Source organism: Salvelinus namaycush, unplaced genomic scaffold (genome assembly GCF_016432855.1).
Source record: "Salvelinus namaycush isolate Seneca unplaced genomic scaffold, SaNama_1.0 Scaffold20, whole genome shotgun sequence".
Lineage (NCBI taxonomy): Eukaryota > Metazoa > Chordata > Actinopteri > Salmoniformes > Salmonidae > Salvelinus > Salvelinus namaycush.
Window position 1 is genome coordinate 494,588 of NW_024058786.1, and position 25,000 is coordinate 519,587.

At 45.3% G+C, this 25,000-nt stretch overlaps 1 protein-coding gene across 1 annotated transcript in view; it reads right to left on the reverse strand.

Moving 5' to 3' along the window:
• Positions 1 to 6,167: 6,167 nt before the first annotated feature.
• ecm2 (extracellular matrix protein 2, female organ and adipocyte specific) overlaps positions 6,168 to 25,000 on the reverse strand; it is a 40,241-nt gene continuing 21,408 nt past the window's right edge. The window contains exons 4-12 of the mRNA XM_038983916.1: positions 23,051 to 23,255; positions 22,536 to 23,008; positions 20,516 to 20,631; positions 16,004 to 16,139; positions 15,612 to 15,769; positions 11,897 to 12,036; positions 11,201 to 11,313; positions 10,865 to 11,078; positions 6,168 to 7,602 (exon numbers count right to left, since the gene is read on the reverse strand). Of these exons, the coding sequence (XP_038839844.1) occupies positions 7,434 to 7,602; positions 10,865 to 11,078; positions 11,201 to 11,313; positions 11,897 to 12,036; positions 15,612 to 15,769; positions 16,004 to 16,139; positions 20,516 to 20,631; positions 22,536 to 23,008; positions 23,051 to 23,255 (1,724 nt within the window). The 3' untranslated portion in view covers positions 6,168 to 7,433. The remainder of the gene's footprint in view (positions 7,603 to 10,864; positions 11,079 to 11,200; positions 11,314 to 11,896; positions 12,037 to 15,611; positions 15,770 to 16,003; positions 16,140 to 20,515; positions 20,632 to 22,535; positions 23,009 to 23,050; positions 23,256 to 25,000) is intronic.

Here is a 25,000-nt window from a genome sequence, read left to right on the forward strand (position 1 = left end):
ACTGCTAAGCTAGTTAATGTGTCGCTACAATGACCCCACGGCTAAGCTAGTTAATGTGTAGCGACAATGACCCCACTGCTAAGCTAGTTAATGTGTCGCTACAATGACCCCACGGCTAAGCTAGTTAATGTGTCGCTACAATGACCCCACTGCTAAGCTAGTTAATGTGTAGCTACAGTGACCCCACTGCTAAGCTAGTTAATGTGTCGCTACAGTGACCCCACTGCTAAGCTAGTTAATGTGTAGCGACAATGACCCCACGGCTAAGCTAGTTAATGTGTAGCTACGATGACCCCACTGCTAAGCTAGTTAATGTGTCTGTACAATGACCCCACGGCTAAACAAGTTAAAGTGTCTCTCATTCACACTCTGTAGCAGCAGCTGGGATTGCATTCTCAATTCCCATTTTCACTTCGGTTCTGTTTTAGGAATGGACTCCGGGCCAACATAACCATTTGAACTAGGTTGGAATTACCATAAATGTCCCAAACTCATACCCAACCAAAGCACAAAATAATGTTAAATGCATGTTGCCGTCAGTGCTAAGTATTACACAATTCTTTTTTCCACCATCTTTCCATGTGGCATTGATATCTGCTTGCCACAGCAGTAACTGCAGTCTGAAGAGGTAGTTATGGGGGGAACACAGAGGGTCCAACTATGTTTAGGTTTGGCTGAGACACACAGCTACAGGATAATGGAAAGGCCCGAAAATGGGTGTTTTATTTATGTGTCAGTACACTATTATCTCTCTCCCATTGAGTCAGGGTGTAATATCAGTCAGATCTGGTTCTAATATTACTGTCTAGCCCGACAATAGACTCTAGACTAGAGACTGCTTTAAGTTCATCTCGCATTGTGCATGTTAAAGGGGTAATCTGCGATCGGTAATCGTTTTTTTTTTTTTTTTTTTTTTTTTACTTTTAAATGAATTATATATTATACCCTTTGATTCTTAAAAAATATAACCTATAAATGCCTCAAGGGGGTAAGTTCAACTGTTATACCATAACTTATCAGAGCCCAAAAATAGAAGCTTGTTTTACTCCATTGTTTGTAAACAATGTAATTGTAAGAAAACACTGTAACCTCTAAACATGGTTAAAACTATATTGTTGATATCATGGATGGCCAAGTCCTTGCATCCATAGCTCTATCTACGAATTTGCAGTCTGAAAAGGGGGTACTTATGGGGAACTCAGAAGGTCCAACTATGTCAGGGGTTTGGCTTAGACTCCCAGCTATAATGGAAAGAAGTCTTTTATTCATGGTTTCACTACAGTATCATCTTCCTCCCATTTTTGAGTTTGTGTAATATTTTCCTACGGAAGATCGGTCAGTTTTCCTGAGATCTGGTACTAACATCAGTGTCTACAATAGAGATGACTCCAGTCATTTTTTAGATTCAAATGTATCATCTCTCCCACGACACGTCTCACAATTCCTGCCTGTTGAATAATTGAAACAATCGAGTCTTTTAAAATAGTCTATTATCTAGGCCTACATATACCGTACAGTGCCTTCTGAAAATAGTCACACCCCTTGACCTTTTTCCACATTTTGTTGTGTTTACAAAGTGGGATTAAAATTGATTTAATTGTCCTTTTTATTTTGTCAACGATCTACACCAAAAGCGCTGTCAAACTGTATTTGAAAAAATAAATGTGGGGGAAAAAAATTGGGAAAAAAATTCAGGCAGATTTAAATCAAAACTGTAACTCTGCCACTCAGGAACATTCACCGTCTTCTTGGTAAGCAACTCAGTGTAGATTTGGTCTTGTGTTTTAGGTTATTGTCCTGCTGAAAGGTGAATTAATCTCCCAGTGTCTGGTGAAAAGCAGACTGAACCAGATTTTCCTGTAGGATTTTGCCTGTGCTTAGCTCCATCCCGTAAAAATTTTTATACTTAAAAAGTTCCCAGTCCTTAACGATTACAAGTATACCCATAACATGATGCAACCCCACTATACTTGGAAATATGGAGAGTGGTGCTCAGTAATGGGTTGTATTGGATTTGCCCCAAACATAGCACTTTGTGTTCATGGCAAAAAGTGAATTGCTTTGTCACATTTTTTGCAGTATTACTTTAGTGCCTTGTTGCAAACAGGGTGCACATTTTGGGATATTTTTTATTCTGTACAGGCTTCCTTCTTTTCACTCTGTCATTTACGTTAGGATTGTGGAGTAACTACAATGTTGTTGATCCATCCTCAGTTTTCTCCTATCACAGCCATTAAACTCTGTAACTGTTTTAAAGTCACCATTGGCCTCATGGTGAAATCCCTGAGCAGTTTCCTTCCTCTCCGGCAACTGAGTTAGGAAGGACGCCTGTATCTTTGTAGTGACCGGGTGTATTGATACACCATCCAAAGTGTAATTAATAACTGCACCCTGCTCAAAGGAATATTCAATGTCTGCTTTTTTTTTACCAATAGGTGCCCTTCTTTTCTTTGTGGTTGAATATGTGTTTGAAGTTCACTGCTAGATTGAGGGACCTTACAATTATCTGTATGGAGTACAGAGATGAGGTATTCATTCAAAATCATGTTAATAACCTCTTTTATTGCACACAGAGTGAGTCCGTCCATGCAAATTGTTACTCCTGAACTTATTTTGTCTTGCCATAACAAAGGGGTTGTGACTCACGACATTTCAGCTTTTTTTTACATTAATTTGTCAAAATATAAACAATGTAACTTTGACATTATGGGGTGTTGTGTGTGTGTGGGCTGTGTACATGTTTTTTAATTCAGGCTGTAACACAACAAAATGTGGAGAAAGTCAATATATGTAATAATATATAATATAATATATATGTATGTAATTCCAGAAGGTCGATTTTAAAAATCCAAGAAACACTACTATCTATGTACAGTTAAGGTCGGAAGTTTCCATACACCTTAGTAGCCAAATACATTTAATCCCAGTAAAAATGTCCTGTCTTAGGTCAGTTAGGATCACCACTTTATTTTAAGAATGTGAAATGTCAGAATAATAGTAGAGAGAGAAGGATTTATTTCAGCTTTCATTTCTTACATCACATTCCCAGTGGGTTAGAAGTTTACATACACTCAATTAGTATTTGGTAGCATTGCCCTTAAATTGTTTAACTTGGGTCAAATGTTTCGGGGAGCCTTCCACAAGCTTCCCACAATAAGTTGGGTGAATTTTGGCCCATTCCTCCTGACAGAGCTGGTGTAACTGAGTCAGGGTTGTAGGCCTCCTTGCTCACACACGCTTTTTCAGTTCTGCCCAAAAATGTTCTATTGGATTGAGGTCATGGCTTTGTGATGGCCACTCCAATACCTTGACTTTGTTGTCCTTAAGCCATTTTGCCACAACTTTGGAAGTATGCTTGGGGTCATTGTCCATTTGGAAGACCCATTTGCGACCAAGCTTTAACTTCCTGACTGATGTCTTGAGATGTTGCTTCAATATATCCACATAATTGTCCTCCCTCATGATGCCATCTATTTTGTGAAGTGCACCAGTCCCTCCTGCAGCAAAGCACCCCCACAACATGATGCTGCCACCCCTGTGCTTCACGGTTGGGATGGTGTTCTTCGGCTTGCAAGCGTCCCCCTTTTTCCTCCAAACATAACGATGGTCATTATGGCCAAACAGTTCTATTTTTGTTTCATCAGACCAGAATACATTTCTCCAAAAGGTACGATCTTTGTCCCCATGTGCAGTTGCAAAGCGTAGTCTGGCTTTTTTATGGCGGTTTTGGAGCAGTGGCTTCTTCCTTGCTGAGCGGCCTTTCAGGTTATGTCGATATAGGACTCGTTTTACTGTGGATATAGATAGTTTTGTACCTGTTTCCTCCAGCATCTTCACACGGTCCTTTGCTGTTGTTCTGGGATTGATTTGCACTTTTCGCACCGAAGTACGTTCATCCTGAGCGGTATGACGGCTGCGTGGTCCCATGGTGTTTATACTTGCGTACTATTGTTTGTACAGAAGAACGTGTGGTACCTTCAGGCGTTTGGAAATTGCTACCAAGGATGCACCAGACTTGTGGAGGTCTACAATTTTTTTTCTGAGGTCTTGGCTGATTTCTTTTGATTTTCCCATGATGTCAAGCGAAGAGGCACTGAGTTTGAAGGTAGGCCTTGAAATACATCCACAGGTACACCTCCAATTGACTCAAATGATGTCAGTTAGCCTATCAGAAGCTTCTAAAGCCATGACATTATTTTCTTGAATTTTCCAAGCTGTTTAAAGGCACAGTCAACTTAGTGTATGTAAACTTCTGACCCACTGGAATTGTGATACAGTGAATTATAAGTGAAATAATGTCTGTAAACAATTGTTGGAAAAATGACTTGTGTCATGCACAAAGTAGATGTCCTAACCGACTTGCCAAAACTATAGTTTGTTAACAAGCAATTTGTGGAGTTGTTGAAAAACAAGTTTTAATGACTCCATCCTAAGTGTACGTAAACTTCTGACTTCAACTGTATTTAACACCAGCAGGTCATGTCTATTAGTTGTCTGTGTTAATGAGTATTTAGATAGCAGACTTATTCACAACCAGTTCAGTTCATCAGGGGTCAACATAGAAACCCTGTTCATCGGGGGTCAACATAGAAACCCTGTTCATCGGGGGTCAACATAGAAACCCTGTTCATCGGGGGTCAACATAGAAACCCTGTTCATCGGGGGTCAACATAGAAACCCTGTTCATCGGGGGTCAACATAGACACCCTGTTCATCGGGGGTCAACATAGACACCCTGTTCATCGGGGGTCAACATAGACACCCTGTTCATCGGGGGTCAACATAGAAACCCTGTTCATCGGGGGTCAACATAGAAACCCTGTTCATCGGGGGTCAACATAGAAACCCTGTTCATCGGGGTTTAATGAAACAATCCAAGACTTTTCAGGGAATCAATACTGTCAGATGTAATGTTGTTTATGTATTTAACCTCACAAGGTCGTTATGCTGATTATTCTTCAGGGTTCAGGGTTATTAGACTTTAGCCTTGAGACTTATTTACGCGTTAACACAGGTATCACTGTCATTCAGGACAGAGTATGTCTGATTAGGTTAACACCAGACACAGACTGACAGTTTAGAGTTGTTTCCATGGATACCAACCAACCACTGTGTGTGTTTTGACGTGTGTGTGTGTGTGTGTGTGTGTGTGTGTGTGTGTGTGTGTGTGTGTGTGTGTGTGTGTGTGTGTGTGTGTGTGTGTGTGTGTGTGTGTGTGTGTGTGTGTGTGTGTGTGTGTTTTGACTCTGTGTGTCATTGAAATGAGAGGAAAATATGACCGACTGAACTGAACCCAGCAGGTAAACGGTAAACTTTAATTTGTATACCTACTGTCTGCGTCCTTAAAAAAACAGAGGTCATGTGCCAGGAAGAGACGTGATCAGTGGCTTGCATCCTAAATGGCACCCTAGTTCCCTATATAGTGCACTAACGTTACCCTATTGGCCATGGTCACAAAGTAAGGTGAATTTCAGACGCAGTTAGTGGTTCATGGCTGATGAGCTGCTATGCTAGTCTCTCTCTCTCTTCATTCAGAAAGCAGATGTTTATAATAGTTTCTCAGAAGAAGTAGACTTTCAGTCACAGCATTGTAAAACCTTTTGAGCATTAGTTCAGCGTGACCTTAGCCTGGTCCCAGATCTGTTTGTGTTGTCTTTGTCATTTACCATAGAAGTTGGCAAGACAACACAAACAGATCTGGGAACCGGGCTAATGTGACCCTGATATCCAACAAGGTATTTGTTAACTCTGGTATCCACCTGGTATTTTTTTCCAGCTACTGGAAAGTGTTCCTGAGGTATTTTAAAGAAAATGTGCTTATAGTTCAGCAGTTTGTATTATGGTACGTGTTCTCGAAGGACATTCTCTCACAGAGTAGCTATTCTTTCATTCTTAATGACCTCAACATGACCTGACATTTATATACGCTAGGTAACGCCTGCACTGCTAATCTGACAACTCTGTTTGAATCCCAAGTGGCACACTATTCCCTACATAATAGCACTACTTTTGACCTTACCACTGTGGGTCCTGGTGTAAAGTAGTGCACTATGTAGGGGATAGGGTGCCGTTTGGGACGTGCCCTTGTCATGGGGTCTGGAGAGCATCGAGTTGCGTCCCCTGGCTCGTCAGTTTGTAATAAATGGTTCATCGAAGCGGGAAAGGTATTTGAATCAAAACATAGGCTTCTTTATTTGAGTCGTAGTAAACATCGTGTGTTTTGTACAGGTATGAAGAACAAAAATAAAAACTTGCACTTTGTATGAACTTGTCGATAATGCAATTCTCAAATGTAGCTTTTTTTAATAAATTCATATCCCCACTTTTAAATCTTAGCCAGCCACGTACACGTGGTGTTGCAGACAGATTTCAAACACTGAAAACTATTGTAAAAGTTTCCATTCCACAGTATGTTTTCATTATACAGTATAGTTTCTTTATAGAATGATTGATGACACGTGAATTAAGTCTGTTGAGGGGAAAGCAATAACATATAAAACGTACTGATTATTATTATCCCAATATACATATCCCTATATACATCAGAGGTATATCTCCCTGTTGTAGATCCTGACCCGCTGCTTGACATAGAAATATAATCTATAGAACCGTGCTTGGAACCTCTAACCCTGGCAATTTGACTGGTGAAGATTGTTCTATTTCTATTTCTGTGCTACTTTGAGGACGTGTGGGGTTTAGGCGATCCGTCTCTCTTCTCCCAGTCGAACGTCAACGAACGAAATCTGAAGCAACGTCTCAAACTGGGAACCAACAACAAATCACAGAGTAGGACTGAAAAGGGCATCTCTAGACATGTTACATTCTCATTTTGTACCCCTCTATCACCAGATCTACATCCCAAATGCCACCCTTTTCCTTATCGGTCCTGGCCAAAAGTAGTGCACTATATAGGGAATAGCTTGCAATTTGGGATGCAGCCCAGATCATGCTGAGGTTAACTCTACTAGGAGATCTTATTCAAACATTTCAATCTTTTAAATTAAGGTTTTAGGAACAAGTCCAAGAAGCTGTTCCTCACTTCCCTAGAATGTTTCCATCCATGGGAGTTTTAGAAGATGGAAAACCAGGAGTGGAAGGTGTATTTTCCTAACGGTGTCTGTCTCTCTCTCTCCTATAGTCGTTGATATGAATTGTGTTGCACGACTCGAACAATGAGATACAGTAGGAGTTTGGCAATGGTGATTTTACGGACATTTTCCTTGTTTTTTTATACAATAACAGCGGCTGAATTCCAGGCTCTGTTGATCTGAGAGGATAAGGATAATTGCTTCCTCTTGCCTTGTGATTGGCTGTGTGGAAATGTCGCCATATTGTTTCCACCTATCACAGCCTTTCAGATCTACAGGAGTGCCTAGGAAGAAAGGGGATCTGTTTTTTTGGCAATTCTGCCACACAGCTTTTTGCAAATCCTGTTACTTGGCCCGCTGAGGTTTCAAGACGACGCTGGAGTAAGAGCGGACGCAGGAGAAGGCGGAAGGAGAGATCTTCCTGGGGTCAATGAGGTTGTTCTCCAGACGCAGCATCACGATGTGGGAGTCCTCGATGTTCTCGGGGTCACAGATAGCGTCCTCAGCAAAGGTCCTGTAGGAGATAGAGAAACCATTGGTTTTATACATCATGAATCATACGTCATCCTATTCAGGATTTTATTTTCCTACCTTTGACATTTTTTAAACGCTGCATTTCGCCCCATTACTACCTCGTACCCCTGCACATTGACTCAGTACCGGTACTCCTTGTATATAGCCTCATTACTACCTGGTACCCCTGCACATTGACTCAGTACCGGGTACTCCTTGTATATAGCCTCATTACTACCTCGTACCCCTGCACATTGACTCAGTACTGGTACTCCTTGTATATAGCCTCATTACTACCTGGTACCCCTGCACATTGACTCAGTACCGGTACTCCTTGTATATAGCCTCATTACTACCTGGTAACCCTAGACATTGACTCGATACCGGTACTCCTTGTATATAGCCTCATTACTACCTGGTAACCCTAGACATTGACTCGATACCGGTACTCCTTGTATATAGCCTCATTACTACCTCGTACCCCTGCACATTGACTCAGTACCGGTACTCCTTGTATATAGCCTCATTACTACCTCGTACCCCTGCACATTGACTCAGTACCGGTACTCCTTGTATATAGCCTCATTACTACCTCGTACCCCTGCACATTGACTCAGTACCGGTACTCCTTGTATATAGCCTCATTACTACCCCTGCACATTGACTCAGTACCGGTACTCCTTGTATATAGCCTCATTACTACCTGGTACCCCTGCACATTGACTCAGTACCGGGTACTCCTTGTATATAGTGTCATTATTGTTATTTTATTGTGTTACTATTTACTTGTTTATTAGCAAATATGTCTTGCTGTTTACCTCTGCATTGTTGGTTAAGGGCTCGTCAGTAAGCATTTCACTGTAAAGTCTACACCTGTTGTATTCAGAGCATACAACAAATACATTTTGATTTGATTTGCATGTGGCAAACTTTGATTTGAAGTGATTACGTATATAGTCTATACTCTGGACTGCCAAGAAGTCAATACTCTTGAACTGAATAAGCTTTTCATGTGTTTTTTGTGTTTTCAAAGCGTGGTAGAGCACGGTAGAGCATGGTAGAGCACGGTAGAGCACGGTAGAGCATGGTAGAGCACGGTAGAGTGTGGTAGAGCACGGTAGAGTGTGGTAGAGCATGGTAGAGTGTGGTAGAGCATGGTAGAGTGTGGTAGAGCATGGTAGAGTGTGGTAGAGCACGGTAGAGTGTGGTAGAGTATGGTAGAGCACGGTAGAGTGTGGTAGAGCACGGTAGAGTGTGGTAGAGCACGGTAGAGTGTGGTAGAGCATGGTAGAGTGTGGTAGAGCACGGTAGAGTGTGGTAGAGCATGGTAGAGTGTGGTAGAGCATGGTAGAGTGTGGTAGAGCATGGTAGAGTGTGGTAGAGCACGGTAGAGTGTGGTAGAGCACGGTAGAGTGTGGTAGAGCACGGTAGAGTGTGGTAGAGCACGGTAGAGTGTGGTAGAGCACGGTAGAGCGTGGTAGAGCATGGTAGAGCGTGGTAGAGCATGGTAGAGTGTGGTAGAGCATGGTAGAGTGTGGTAGAGCATGGTAGAGTGTGGTAGAGCGTGGTAGAGTGTGGTAGAGTGTGGTAGAGTGTGGTAGAGTATGGTAGAGTGTGGTAGAGCACGGTAGAGTGTGGTAGAGCGTGGTAGAGCGTGGTAGAGCACGGTAGAGCACGGTAGAGTGTGGTAGAGCACGGTAGAGCACGGTAGAGTGTGGTAGAGCACGGTAGAGTGTGGTAGAGCGCGGTAGAGTGTGGTAGAGCGCGGTAGAGTGTGGTAGAGTGTGGTAGAGTGTGGTAGAGTGTGGTAGAGCGTGGTAGAGTGTGGTAGAGCACGGTAGAGTATGGTAGAGCGTGGTAGAGCATGGTAGAGTGTGGTAGAGCATGGTAGAGCGTGGTAGAGTGTGGTAGAGCACGGTAGAGCGTGGTAGAGCACGGTAGAGTGTGGTAGAGCGTGGTAGAGTGTGGTAGAGCGCGGTAGAGTGTGGTAGAGCGTGGTAGAGTGTGGTAGAGTGTGGTAGAGCACGGTAGAGTGTGGTAGAGCGTGGTAGAGTGTGGTAGAGCGTGGTAGAGTGTGGTAGAGCGTGGTAGAGTATGGTAGAGCGTGGTAGAGCATGGTAGAGCGTGGTAGAGTGTGGTAGAGTGTGGTAGAGCATGGTAGAGCGTGGTAGAGCACGGTAGAGTGTGGTAGAGCGCGGTAGAGTGTGGTAGAGCGTGGTAGAGTGTGGTAGAGCGTGGTAGAGTATGGTAGAGTGTGGTAGAGCATGGTAGAGCGTGGTAGAGCGCGGTAGAGTGTGGTAGAGTGTGGTAGAGTGTGGTAGAGTGTGGTAGAGCGTGGTAGAGTGTGGTAGAGCGTGGTAGAGTGTGGTAGAGCGTGGTAGAGTGTGGTAGAGCATGGTAGAGCGTGGTAGAGCACGGTAGAGTGTGGTAGAGCATGGTAGAGCATGGTAGAGCGCGGTAGAGCGTGGTAGAGCGTGGTAGAGTGTGGTAGAGCATGGTAGAGCATGGTAGAGCACGGTAGAGTGTGGTAGAGCATGGTAGAGCACGGTAGAGCATGGTAGAGTGTGGTAGTGTGGTAGAGCATGGTAGAGCACGGTAGAGTGTGGTAGAGCATGGTAGAGTGTGGTAGAGCGTGGTAGAGCATGGTAGAGCACGGTAGAGTGTGGTAGAGTGTGGTAGAGCATGGTAGAGCATGTTAGAGCACGGTAGAGTGTGGTAGAGTGTGGTAGAGCATGGTAGAGTACGGTAGAGCACGGTAGAGTATGGTAGAGCATGGTAGAGCACGGTAGAGTATAGTTAGCCAACGGTTACATCTCTGGTCTAAAGTAGTGCACTATATAGGGAATAGGGCTCTGGTCTATAGTAGTGCACTATATAGGGAATAGGGCTCTGGTCTAAAGTAGTGCACTATATAGGGAATAGGGCTCTGGTCTAAAGTAGTGCACTATATAGGGAATAGGGCCCTGGTCTAAAGTAGTGAACTATATAGGGAATAGGGCCCTGGTCTAAAGTAGTGAACTATATAGGGAATAGGGCTCTGGTCTAAAGTAGTGCACTATATAGGGAATAGGGCCCTGGTCTAAAGTAGTGAACTATATAGGGAATAGGGCCCTGGTCTAAAGTAGTGAACTATATAGGGAATAGGGCTCTGGTCTAAAGTAGTGCACTATGTAGGGAATAGGGTGCCATAGGGCCCTGGTCTAAAGTAGTGCACTATATAGGGTATAGGGTGCCATTTGGGACGCAGAGTGAGTCTACAGTACCTGATTTTGTTGTTATTGAGATGGAGGAAGTGCAGCGTGCTCATCTGGTTGATACCAGGGGGAACCGTAACCAGCTGGTTGTGGTCTAAACACAGCTCTGTCATGGAGGTATAGGTGCCCAAGAAGGACTCTGGCTCTACTCCCTCCCCATCCAGCTTGTTGTGGGACAGGTACAGGTACTCTATCCCCGGGACCATGTGGGCAAACACAAAACCTGAATTGAAATGAATTGTATTAAAATATACAGCAAGATGTACATTGTATTCCCAGAAGATAAGCACTTAAAAGAATGACAACTTTTCCACACTTTCCAAAGTGGTCCTGGATGGTAAATACCTGGGATTCTCTCGATCTGGTTCCCTACTAAGACCAGGTGAACCAGAGCTCTGGGCAGGTAGGATGGGACCAGGTACAGACGGTTGTAGGATAGGTCGATGGACTCCAGGTTCCTGAAGGAGGAAGGGAGAAAGTGGGTGGACAAAACATTAAGTACACCTGCTCTTTCTATGACAGACTGACCCAGGGGAATCCAGGTGAAAAGCTATGATCCCTTATTGATGTCACTTGTTAAATCCACTTTAATCAGTGTAGATGAAGGGGAGGAGACAGGTTGAAGAAGGACTGTTAAGACAACTGAGACATGGATCGTATGTGTGTACCATTCAGAGGGTGAATGGGCAAGACATACTATTTAAGTGCTTTTGAACGGGGTATGGTTGGGTTGTAGATGCCAGGGGCACTGGTTTGTGTCAAGAACTGCAACGCTGCTGGGTTTTTCACGCTCAACAGTTTTCCGTGTGTATCGAGAATGGTCCACCACCCAAACACATCCAGCCAACTGTGGGAAGCACTGGAGTCAACATGGGCCAACATCCCTGTGGAACGCTTTCGACACTTTGTAGAGTCCATGTCCTGGCAAATTGAGGCTGTTCTGAGGGCAAGGTGGGGGGCAACTCATATATATCTTGACTATAGTTTCTTTGTAATATATGCATTGAAAAGAAGACTTGTGAAATCCTCTAGTTTTCTTACTTGTGGTTGATCCATGCTAGAGGTGCTATCATGGACTCCTCCAGTCTGTTGTGTCTCAGTGAGATCACGTTCAGGTTAGTGGTTTGATTGAAGACGCAGTCGGATATCTCTTCTATCAGGTTGTTCTCAAGATAAACCTCCTGAAAACAGATCAAATGAAGAGTATTTATACTGCGTTATTTATACACAATGGAGATGCACTGTTTTCTGGAGATGCCCTTTGCTCCTCTAATAGACAGCAACACAAATGTAGCTCGCTGTAATTGGATGTTGTACTGGATGTTACTTAATGACAGGCTGTCCTGGATGTTATGTGATGACAGGCTGTACTGGATGTTATGTGATGACAGGCTGTACTGGATGTTATGTGATGACAGGCTGTACTGGATGTTATGTGATGACAGGCTGTACTGGATGTTATGTGATGACAGGCTGTCCTGGATGTTATGTGATGACAGGCTGTACTGGATGTTATGTGATGACAGGCTGTCCTGGATGTTATGTGATGACAGGCTGTCCTGGATGTTATGTGATGACAGGCTGTACTGGATGTGATGACAGGCTGTACTGGATGTGATGACAGGCTGTACTGGATGTGATGACAGGCTGTACTGGATGTGATGACAGGCTGTACTGGATGTGATGACAGGCTGTCCTGGATGTTATGTGATGACAGGCTGTCCTGGATGTTATGTGATGACAGGCTGTACTGGATGTTATGTGATGACAGGCTGTACTGGATGTGATGACAGGCTGTAGTGGATGTTATGTGATGACAGGCTGTAGTGGATGTTATGTGATGACAGGCTGTACTGGATGTTATGTGATGACAGGCTGTAGTGGATGTTATGTGATGACAGGCTGTAGTGGATGTTATGTGATGACAGGCTGTCCTGGATGTTATGTGATGACAGGCTGTACTGGATGTGATGACAGGCTGTACTGGATGTGATGACAGGCTGTAGTGGATGTTATGTGATGACAGGCTGTAGTGGATGTTATGTGATGACAGGCTGTACTGGATGTTATGTGATGACAGGCTGTACTGGATGTTATGTGATGACAGGCTGTACTGGATGTGATGACAGGCTGTACTGGATGTGATGACAGGCTGTACTGGATGTGATGACAGGCTGTCCTGGATGTTATGTGATGACAGGCTGTCCTGGATGTTATGTGATGACAGGCTGTAGTGGATGTGATGACAGGCTGTAGTGGATGTGATGACAGGCTGTAGTGGATGTGATGACAGGCTGTACTGGATGTTATGTGATGACAGGCTGTACTGGATGTGATGACAGGCTGTACTGGATGTTATGTGATGACAGGCTGTACTGGATGTGATGACAGGCTGTCCTGGATGTTATGTGATGACAGGCTGTAGTGGATGTTATGTGATGACAGGCTGTACTGGATGTGATGACAGGCTGTACTGGATGTGATGACAGGCTGTACTGGATGTGATGACAGGCTGTACTGGATGTTATGTGATGACAGGCTGTACTGGATGTGATGACAGGCTGTAGTGGATGTTATGTGATGACAGGCTGTAGTGGATGTTATGTGATGACAGGCTGTCCTGGATGTTATGTGATGACAGGCTGTCCTGGATGTACCATGTCTTTAACCATGAGAGTGGTGGATAAGACAGGCTGTACTGGATGTGATGACAGGCTGTACTGGATGTGATGTGAAGCAGAGCTGAGGTCTTTAACCATGAGAGTGAGTGGTGGATAAGGCTTATCAAGAAAAAGGCTCTAGTTGCTTCACTGTGTTTCGTTGAAATGTACAGATGTTTATTGTCCACTTATCAGTAAAAATATACACTGTGTTTATGACACATGTATTCTTATAAAGATTAATAAATGCATTTCTATAGCTTATACAATATTTAATGTATTTATTATTTATATATTATTATTTATTATTATTATTATATTATATATTTATTATATTATTTATATATATATAAACTCAGGGAAAAAAAGAAACGTCCTCTCACTGTCAACTGCGTTTATTTTCAGCAAACTTAACATGTGTAAATATTTGTTTGAACATAACAAGATTCAACAACTGAGACATGAACTGAACAAGTTCCACAGACATGTGACTAACAGAAATGGAATAATGTGTCCCTGAACAAAGGGGGGGTAAAAATCAAAAGTAACAGTCAGTATCTGGTGTGGCCACCAGCTGCATTAAGTACTGCAGTGCATCTCCTCCTCCTGGACTGCACCAGGTTTGCCAGTTCTTGCTATGATATGTTACTGCCCTCTTCCACCAAGGCACCTGCAAGTTCCCGGATATTTCTGGTGGGAATGGCCTTAGCCCTCACCCTCCGATCCAACAGGTCCTAGATGTGCTCAATGGGATTGAGATCCGGTCTCTTCGCTGGCCATGGCAGAACACTGACATTCCTGTGTTGCAGGAAATCACGCACAGAACGAGCAGTATGGCTGGTGGCATTGTCATGCTGGAGGGTCATGTCAGAATGAGCCTGCAGGAAGGGTACCAGATGAGGGAGGAGGAAGTCTTCCCTGTAACGCACAGCGTTGAGATTGCCTGCAATGACAAGCTCAGTCCGATGATGCTGTGACACACCGCCCCAGACCATGATGGACCCTCTTCCCTTCCAAAAAGATCCCGCTCCAAAGTACAGGCCTCGGTGTAACGCTCATTCCTTCGACGATAAACGCGTATCCGACCATCACCCATGGTGAGACAAAACCGCGACTCATCAGTGAAGAGCACTTTTTGCAAGTCCTGTCTGGTCCAGCGACGGTGGATTTGTGCCCATAGGTGACGTTGTTGCCGGTGATGTCTGGTGAGGACCTGCTTTACAACAGGCCTACAAGCCCTCAGTCCAGCCTCTCTCAGCCTATTGCGGACAGTCTGAGCACTGATGGAGGGATTGTGCATTCCTGGTGTAACTCGGGCAGTTGTTGTTGCCGTCATGTACCTGTCCGCAGGTGTGATGTTAGGATGTACCGATCCTGTGCAGGTGTTGTTACACGCGGTCTGCCACTGCGAGGACGATCAGCTGTCCGTCCTGTCTCCCTGTAGCGCTGTCTTAGGCGTCTCACAGTACGGACATTGCAATTTATTGCCCTGGCCACATCTGCAGTCCTCATGCCTCCTTGCAGCATGCCTAAGGCACGTACACGCAGATGAGCAGGGACCCTGGGCATCTTTCTTTTTTTTCGGAGTCAGTAGAAAGGCCTCTTTAGTGTCCTAAGTTTTCATAACTGTGACCTTAATTGCCTACCGTCTGTAAGCTGTTAGTGTCTTAACGACCGTTCCACAGGTGCATGTTCATTTAATTGTTTATGGTTCATTGAACAAGCATGGGAAACAGTGTTTAAACCCTTTACAATGAAGATCTGTGAAGTCATTTGGATTTTTACGAATTATCTTTGAAAGACAATGTCCTGAAAAAGCGATGTTTCTTTTTTTGCTGAGTTTATATATGAATATGTATATAAACATTTTCCTTATAAAGTATAATTTGTTGTTATTGTCCCCCACTACAACAAACAGATCCTTAAATACATTTAATTGAAATACTTTAGAATTCCATTCATTCCTATGGAGGACTGTTCCTACTGGGGAGGGCCAATATGGCCGACCGGTGGCTTCAAAGCCTCTCCATGGCCAATACATAGCGTCAGTCATCCAGGGTTTATATACATCTTTGGATAAAACGGATAAATCTCACCAGTAGAGATGGAGGCAGGCCCTGCGGGATGGTCCTGAAGTGGTTTCTGCCCAGACGGAGGTAGGAGAGCTGGGAGAGGGGACTGAAAGCTTGATGATCCACGTTCCCTTCGTTCAGGACATTTCCCTCCAACTCCAAGATCAACAGGCTACTCAGACCTTTCAGAAATTACACAGCAGTGAAAACATGTTCCTATAAAAGTCTCCCTGTGCTGGTTATGGTTTCAGCCACTTCCACTAACAAATATTTACGTTTGTGCAGTTGAAACAGTTTTTTTTTGATTGAAGCATTTCAGTTTTACAAATATTATTTCCTGAAATGGCCCAAAAAGTACTTTGAAAATGTTTGTCCCGTAACTAGTAACATGTAGATTTGTTGTTTTGTTTGGTTACCTTGGAAGCTATTCTCCTCGATGCCTTTGAGGTGGTTCTCGTTGATCTTGAGTTCCTGTAGTGTTGATGGGAGATCTGTTGGAACCGTCTCCAGGAGGTTGTTGTCCAGGAACAGACGGCTCAGGAACTTCAGGCCCTGACCAACAATCATTAACAACATTAAACAACGTGTGTCTTTGGGCTATTTAACAATTCTAACCAATGGAAAATAAAGTACTTTATAGATCTAGATAGATGTTCTATCGTTGCCATGTTATAGTGATGGAAAATAATCTGTCATTCTGTGGAACCCGATAAAGAAATGTAAATATTGTACATTGGAATGTAACAGTATCAGACCTGGTTTGAAATACTTATTGGGACTATTCCATTGGTTCCATGAAAGAAGGCAAACTAAATGAAGCGTACCTAAAGTATTGGAAAAGAAAAACGATCGATGTTGGCACTCTGTCACAATATTTTTGTTTACGAAATCAAGGGTTCTTGCTGTAGAAATGTCCTGATTGTCGCACCTCTTTCTGGTGATATAGAACCTCGGTGGATCTAGCTGGCTGGAAATAGGTTTCTCTATCCCTGTTCTATCCCTGTTCCCCTGATGTTTCTCTATCCCTGTTCCCCTGAGGTTTCTCTATCCCTGTTCTATCCCTGTTCCCCTGATGTTTCTCTATCCCTGTTCCCCTGAGGTTTCTCTATCCCTGTTCCCCTGAGGTTTCTCTATCCCTGTTCCCCTGAGGGTTCTCTCTCCCTGTTCCCCTGTGGTTTCTCTCTCCCTGTTCCCCTGAGGTTTCTCTCTCCCTGTTCCCCTGTGGTTTCTCTCTCCCTGTTCCCCTGTGGTTTCTCTCTCCCTGTTCCCCTGAGGTTTCTCTCTCCCTGTTCTATCCCTGTTCCCCTGTGGTTTCTCTCTCCCTGTTCCCCTGAGGTTTCTCTCTCCCTGTTCCCCTGTGGTTTCTCTATCCCTGTTCCCCTGTGGTTTCTCTCTCCCTGTTCCCCTGTGGTTTCTCTCTCCCTGTTCCCCTGTGGTTTCTCTCTCCCTGTTCCCCTGAGGTTTCTCTCCCTGTTCCCCTGAGGTTTCTCTCTCCCTGTTCCCCTGAGGGTTCTCTATCCCTGTTCTCTCCCTGTTCCCCTGTGGTTTCTCTCTCCCTGTTCCCCTGAGGTTTCTCTCTCCCTGTTCCCCTGAGGTTTCTCTCTCCCTGTTCTATCCCTGTTCCCCTGTGGTTTCTCTATCCCTGTTCCCCTGTGGTTTCTCTATCCCTGTTCCCCTGTGGTTTCTCTCTCCCTGTTCTATCCCTGTTCCCCTGTGGTTTCTCTATCCCTGTTCCCCTGTGGTTTCTCTCTCCCTGTTCCCCTGAGGTTTCTCTCTCCCTGTTCCCCTGTGGTTTCTCTATCCCTGTTCCCCTGTGGTTTCTCTCTCCCTGTTCCCCTGAGGTTTCTCTCTCCCTGTTCCCCTGAGGTTTCTCTCTCCCTGTTCTATCCCTGTTCCCCTGTGGTTTCTCTATCCCTGTTCCCCTGTGGTTTCTCTATCCCTGTTCCCCTGAGGTTTCTCTCTCCCTGTTCCCCTGAGGTTTCTCTCTCCCTGTTCTATCCCTGTTCCCGTGAGGGTTCTCTATCCCTGTTCCCCTGTGGTTTCTCTATCCCTGTTCTATCCCTGTTCCCCTGAGGTTTCTCTCTCCCTGTTCCCCTGAGGTTTCTCTATCCCTGTTCCCCTGTGGTTTCTCTCTCCCTGTTCCCCTGTGGTTTCTCTATCCCTGTTCCCCTGTGGTTTCTCTCTCCCTGTTCCCCTGAGGTTTCTCTCTCCCTGTTCCCCTGAGGTTTCTCTCTCCCTGTTCCCCTGAGGTTTCTCTCTCCCTGTTCCCCTGAGGTTTCTCTCTCCCTGTTCCCCTGTGGTTTCTCTCTCCCTGTTCCCCTGTGGTTTCTCTCTCCCTGTTCCCCTGTGGTTTCTCTCTCCCTGTTCCCCTGAGGTTTCTCTATCCCTGTTCTATCCCTGTTCCCCTGTGGTTTCTCTCTCCCTGTTCCCCTGTGGTTTCTCTATCCCTGTTCCCCTGTGGTTTCTCTCTCCCTGTTCCCCTGAGGGTTCTCTCTCCCTGTTCCCCTGTGGTTTCTCTCTCCCTGTTCCCCTGATGTTTCTCTCTCCCTGTTCCCCTGTGGTTTCTCTCTCCCTGTTCTATCCCTGTTCCCCTGAGGTTTCTCTATCCCTGTTCCCCTGAGGTTTCTCTCTCCCTGTTCCCCTGAGGTTTCTCTCTCCCTGTTCCCCTGAGGTTTCTCTCTCCCTGTTCCCCTGAGGTTTCTCTCTCCCTGTTCCCCTGAGGTTTCTCTCTCCCTGTTCCCCTGAGGTTTCTCTATCCCTGTTCCCCTGAGGTTTCTCTATCCCTGTTCCCCTGAGGTTTCTCTATCCCTGTTCCCCTGAGGTTTCTCTATCCCTGTTCCCCTGAGGTTTCTCTATCCCTGTTCCCCTGAGGTTTCTCTATCCCTGTTCCCCTGAGGTTTCTCTATCCCTGTTCCCCTGAGGTTTCTCTATCCCTGTTCCCCTGAGGTTTCTCTATCCCTGTTCCCCTGAGGTTTCTCTATCCCTGTTCCCCTGAGGTTTCTCTATCCCTGTTCCCCTGAGGTTTCTCTATCCCTGTTCCCCTGAGGTTTCTCTATCCCTGTTCCCCTGAGGGTCCTCTATCCCTGTTCCCGTGAGGTTTCTCTATCCCTGTTCCCCTGAGGTTTCTCTATCCCTGTTCCCCTGAGGTTTCTCTATCCCTGTTCCCCTGAGGTTTCTCTATCCCTGTTCCCCTGAGGTTTCTCTATCCCTGTTCTATCCCTGTTCCCCTGAGGGTTCTCTATCCCTGTTCCCCTGAGGTTTCTCTATCCCTGTTCCCCTGAGGTTTCTCTATCCCTGTTCCCCTGAGGGTTCTCTATCCCTGTTCCCCTGAGGTTTCTCTATCCCTGTTCCCCTGAGGGTTCTCTATCCCTGTTCCCCTGAGGGTCCTCTATCCCTGTTCCCCTGAGGTTTCTCTATCCCTGTTCCCCTGAGGTTTTTCTATCCCTGTTCCCCTGAGGTTTCTCCATCCCTGTTCCCCTGAGGTTTCTCTTGACTAAGGACCATGGAATGTTGTTTTTAAAGGCCTGTGCAGGTTTGTGGCAGAGCAGGGTGAATGGGGGTGATGCTAGCTCAACAGGCCTCCTTCCTTTAAAGCCTGCATGGCTTAAGAGTTTAGACTGTGTTTCATTGTGCAAACTAATTGGCAGACTGGCTCCAAGAGTCATGCTACAGTTTAAATTAGCTCATGTTGGTTTAAAACGGGTAGAAGTGAGATTTTGGCGTCTGTTGTGCCTCGCAAAGTTAAAATCATATATCTATACTGCTGATGTCCATCGAAGTGTTTTGAGATCCAAGAGTGAATGTAATGTGATTGTGGATATTCTCCAATATTCCAAGAGTGAATGTAATGTGATTGTGGATATTCTCCAATATTCCAAGAGTGAATGTAATGTGATTGTGGATATTCTCCAATATTCCAAGAGTGAATGTAATGTGATTGTGGATATTCTCCAATATTCCAAGAGTGAATGTAATGTGATTGTGGATATTCTCCAATATTCCAAGAGTGAATGTAATGTGATTGTGGATATTCTCCAATATTCCAAGAGAGAATGTAATGTGATTGTGGATATTCTCCAATATTCCAAGAGTGAATGTAATGTGATTGTGGATATTCTCCAATATTCCAAGAGTGAATGTAATGTGATTGTGGATATTCTCCAATATTCCAAGAGTGAATGTAATGTGATTGTGGATATTCTCCAAAGTGTAATTGCAGTAATTAACGGAGGATGGTTGAAGTGGCCATCACTAAAGAGATGGTTTCTCTATGGACAAATGTGTCATGGACTCCAGATCCAACTAACCAGGCTCTAATTTTCACTTATCAAACAATATCTGCTAGGTAACCTGTGTTCTCTCATCACTGTAGTATTGTGTTCGGGCCTAGTCAGGACTGTAGCATGATAGACCGCTGTTTGTTCTGGGAAATGTACAAGATGGATTTAAATATTGACACTTTAAAACCTAGACTTTATTTTGACCAGAGAGAGTGAGTCAAGTCCCCCTTCTCGTCCCCCACCATGTTGACATGCTTCTGTTTGTTCACATATTCATCAGTTTATATCTGCTTAGACTGTTCCCACACGGTTCATATTTCATTGGTTGGACAGGCTCATTGGAAACAGACTCCTTATTTTGAAAGCGTGTGGGGCAATGGCCGCAGAGAAACAGACTCTTATTTTGAAAGCGTGTGGGGCAATGGCCGCAGAGAAACAGACTCTTATTTTGAAAGCGTGTGGGGCAATGGCCGCAGAGAAACAGACTCTTATTTTGAAAGCGTGTGGGGCAATGGCCGCAGAGAAACAGACTCTTATTTTGAAAGCGTGTGGGGCAATGGCCGCAGAGAAACAGACTCTTATTTTGAAGGAGTATAGGCGCGATGCCAGCAGAGAGACGGGCTCTTATTTCAAAGGAGAGACTCTTACTTTGAAGGCACGTGGGGCAATACCAGAAGTCACCAACTTGTTCTTGCTCAGGTTAATCCACTCCAGGTTGGGGATGCCATTGAACGCCCCCATTGGGATGGTTGTGATGGCGTTACCTGCCGGGAAGTTAAGAGACATATTAATCTGAGGAATAACATGAATATCGTCCGTGCTGGGGATAGTATTTTCACCTCGATCATTAAGCCTGGACTCCATAGCCTGGTGTTATAGTGTTGTTAAATACTAGTGTTCAGAATGACTGGACTCCATAGCCTGGTGTTATAGTGTTGTTAAATACTAGTGTTCAGAATGACTGGACTCCATAGCCTGGTGTTATAGTGTTGTTAAATACGAGTGTTCAGAATGACTGGACTCCATAGCCTGGTGTTATAGTGTTGTTAAATACTAGTGTTCAGAATGACTGGACTCCATAGCCTGGTGTTATAGTGTTGTTAAATACTAGTGTTCAGAATGACTGGACTCCATAGCCTGGTGTTATAGTGTTGTTAAATACTAGTGTTCAGAATGACTGGACTCCATATCCTGGTGTTATAGTGTTGTTAAATACTAGTGTTCAGAATGACTGGACTCCATAGCCTGGTGTTATAGTGTTGTTAAATACTAGTGTTCAGAATGACTGGACTCCATAGCCTGGCGTTATAGTGTTGTTAAATACTAGTGTTCAGAATGACTGGACTCCATAGCGTTGTTAAATACTAGTGTTCAGAATGACTGGACTCCATAGCCTGGCGTTATAGTGTTGTTAAATACTAGTGTTCAGAATGACTGGACTCCATAGCGTTGTTAAATACTAGTGTTCAGAATGACTGGACTCCATAGCCTGGTGTTATAGTGTTCAGAATGACTGGACTCCATAGCCTGGTGTTATAGTGTTGTTAAATACTAGTGTTCAGAATGACTGGACTCCATAGCCTGGTGTTATAGTGTTGTTAAATACTAGTGTTCAGAATGACTGGACTCCATAGCCTGGTGTTATAGTGTTGTTAAATACTAGTGTTCAGAATGACTGGACTCCATAGCGTTGTTAAATACTAGTGTTCAGAATGACTGGACTCCATAGCCTGGTGTTATAGTGTTGTTAAATACTAGTGTTCAGAATGACTGGACTCCATAGCCTGGTGTTATCGTGTTGTTAAATACTGGTGTTCAGAATGACTGGACTCCATAGCCTGGTGTTATAGTGTTGTTAAATACTAGTGTTCAGAATGACTGGACTCCATAGCCTGGTGTTATAGTGTTGTTAAATACTAATGTTCAGAATGACTGGACTCCATAGCCTAGTGTTGTTAAGTACTAGTGTTCAGAATGGCTCTGTTGTACTTTCCATGACGACGTGTCCTGCAAGTCAAGACATGGTCCAAAAGCTCTCATAGTTCTAGTACGTACCATAATTATGCCAAGCCTCCATAATTGCAGTATATAAACCAACAAGCATGGGAAACTAATAAATCTATCCTTCAGTATTTATTTATTTTCTTCTTTAGTTTCTACTCCAATTAACTTTAGTCTCTGTGACCACATTAGGAATTACCATCACAAGGACTAAACAAAAACACTACTCACTTCTCAGTTGAAGTCTCTGCATAGGGATTGGTTTTGGGTGATTTGTGATTGAAATTTTTGGTTTAGTGTCTTAACACGTTATATGATGGTGTGTTGTCTACCTTATGCAGCACACACGCAAGCACACACACAGCTGCCTTAAAGGAAAATTCCAACCAAATAACTATCGTTTGGTATTTTTTTAATTAGTAAATTGTTGATTTAGTCCCAAGATGTTTTACATGTCAGCAATCATATTTTCAAGATGTGTAACTTTCAAAGTACAGAAATACAGCCGGTAAAACGCAGCATCATATGATGCCGGCTGTATTTCTGTACTTTGAAAGTTACATATCTTGAAAACATATTGGAACTATATCAACAATTTACTAATTAAACATATACCAAATGATTGTTTTTTTTGGTTGGAGTTTTCCTTAAACTTCCTTAAACTTACCCTCCAGGCTCAGAGACTTGAGTTCAGGGATGTTTAGGGGGGGGAAGTTGGTCAGCTGGGCGTTCTCACATGTCACGATGACATCAGAGATATCACAACCTAACGGGAGTGTGTTCCCAGGTCTGCGTACCACCCCTCCCCACTCCTCTCCTCCATCCTCCTCTTGTTCATCAGTGGGCTCGGCTAGGGGAGGTGTAAGGAGGTCCTCTTCGGTCGGCTCCTCTGGAAAAATCTGGAAAACATCTCCTCTCAACAGCCACTCCACGTCTTCCTCCTCCTGCTCCCTCTCCTCTTCTTCTTCCTCCTCTAGCTCCCTGAGTTTCTCCTTCAGGTCATCCTCGTGTCTCCTCCTCTCCTCCTCCAGCTTCCTTTCCTGCTCCTTCATGGCCACCTCTGCCTCCTCCTGCCTCTTCTCTGCCTCCTCCTTCTCCATCTGCAGCCGCTCTTCCTCGCGCCTCCTCTCTTCCTCGTGCCTCCTCTCCTCCTGCAGACTCCTCTCCTCCTGCAGACTCCTCTCCTCCTGCAGACTCCTCTGTCTCTCAGCCTCCTCCTTCTTCTGTTTCTTCCTCCTCTTTTTCTCGGCGTCCTTCTTGAGAAGACGTGCCTCCTCCTCCCTGTGCTCCTCCTCCTCTCTCTTCAAGAGGAGTTCGATCTCGGCCTGGGAGCGGGGCATGGCGGGTTCAAGGTCAGGGTTCACATGGTCGCTGGGGTCGTTGGGAACTGGGGAATTGCCAGAGAAGTCAGGGACGTCACCACGGGCTGCTGGCCCAGCCAACCAGAACCGCAGAGTGTAAAGAGGGAAAGAGGAGAGAGATGGGATGGAGGGAGGGAGAGAGGGATGGAGGGAGAGAGAGAGAGGCGAGGGATGGAGGGAGAGAGGATGGGATGGAGGGAGAGAGGATGGGATGGAGGGAGAGAGGATGGGATGGAGGGAAAGAGAGAGGGGCGAGGGATAGAGGGAAAGAGGATGGGATGGAGGGAGAGAGGATGGGATGGAGGGAGAGAGGGGCGAGGGATAGAGGGAAAGAGGATGGGATGGAGGGAGAGAGGGGCGAGGGATAGAGGGAAAGAGGATGGGATGGAGGGAGAGAGGCGAGGGAGAGAGGATGGGATGGAGGGAGAGAGGCGAGGGATGGAGGGAAAGAGGATGGGATGGAGGGAGGAGAGAGAGGCGAGAGGATGGAGGGAGAGGATGGGATGGAGGGAGAGAGAGAGAGGCGAGGGATGGAGGGAGAGAGGATGGGATGGAGGGAGAGAGAGAGAGGCGAGGGATGGAGGGAGAGAGGATGGGATGGAGGGAGAGAGAGAGGGGCGAGGGATAGAGGGAGAGAGGATGGGATGGAGGGAGAGAGAGAGGGGCGAGGGATAGAGGGAAAGAGGATGGGATGGAGAGAGGCGAGGGATGGAGGGAGAGAGGATGGGATGGAGGGAGAGAGGATGGGATGGAGGAGAGAGGGGCGAGGGTAGAGGGAAAGAGGATGGGATGGAGGGAGAGAGGCAGGGGAGGAGGATGGATGGAGGGAGAGAGGCGGGGATGGAGGAGAGAGGAGGGATGGAGGAGAGAGAGAGAGGCGAGGGATGGAGGGAGAGAGGATGGGATGGAGGGAGAGAGGGGCGAGGGAAAGAGGATGGGATGGAGGGAGAGAGGCGAGGGATGGAGGGAGAGAGGATGGGATGGAGGGAGAGAGGCGAGGGAGAGAGGATGGGATGGAGGGAGAGAGGCGAGGGATGGAGGGAAAGAGGATGGGATGGAGGGAGAGAGGCGGGATGGAGGAGAGAGAGAGGTGGATGGAGGGAGAGAAAGATGGGATGGAGGGAGAGAGGCGAAGGAGGGAGAGAGGGGAAGGAGGGAGAGAGGAGGGATGGAGGAGAGAGGCGAGGGATGGAGGAGAGAGGCGAGGGATGGAGGGAGAGAGGCGAGGGATGGAGGGAGAGAGGCGAGGGATGGAGGGAGAGAGGCGAGGGATGAAGGGAGAGAGAGAGGCGAGGGATGGAGAGAGAGGCAAGGGAGAGGCGAGGGATGGAGAGAGAGACGAGGGATGGAGGGATAGATCCAGGAGAGAGGGATAGAATGGTGGAGGCATATTCATGTTACTACGATAGTTAAGATAGTACTACGGTAGTTAAGATTAGTACTACGGTAGTTAAGATAGTACTACGGTAGTTAAGATTAGTACTACGGTAGTTAAGGTTAGTACTACGGTAGTTAAGGTTAGTAATACGGTAGTTAAGATTAGTTAAGATAGTACTACGGTAGTTAAGATTAGTACTACGGTAGTTAAGATTAGTACTACGGTAGTTAAGATTAGTACTACGGTAGTTAAGATTAGTTAAGATAGTACTACGGTAGTTAAGATAGTACTACGGTAGTTAAGATAGTACTACGGTAGTTAAGATTAGTACTACGGTAGTTAAGATTAGTACTGCGGTAGTTAAGATTAGTACTGCGGTAGTTAAGATAGTAC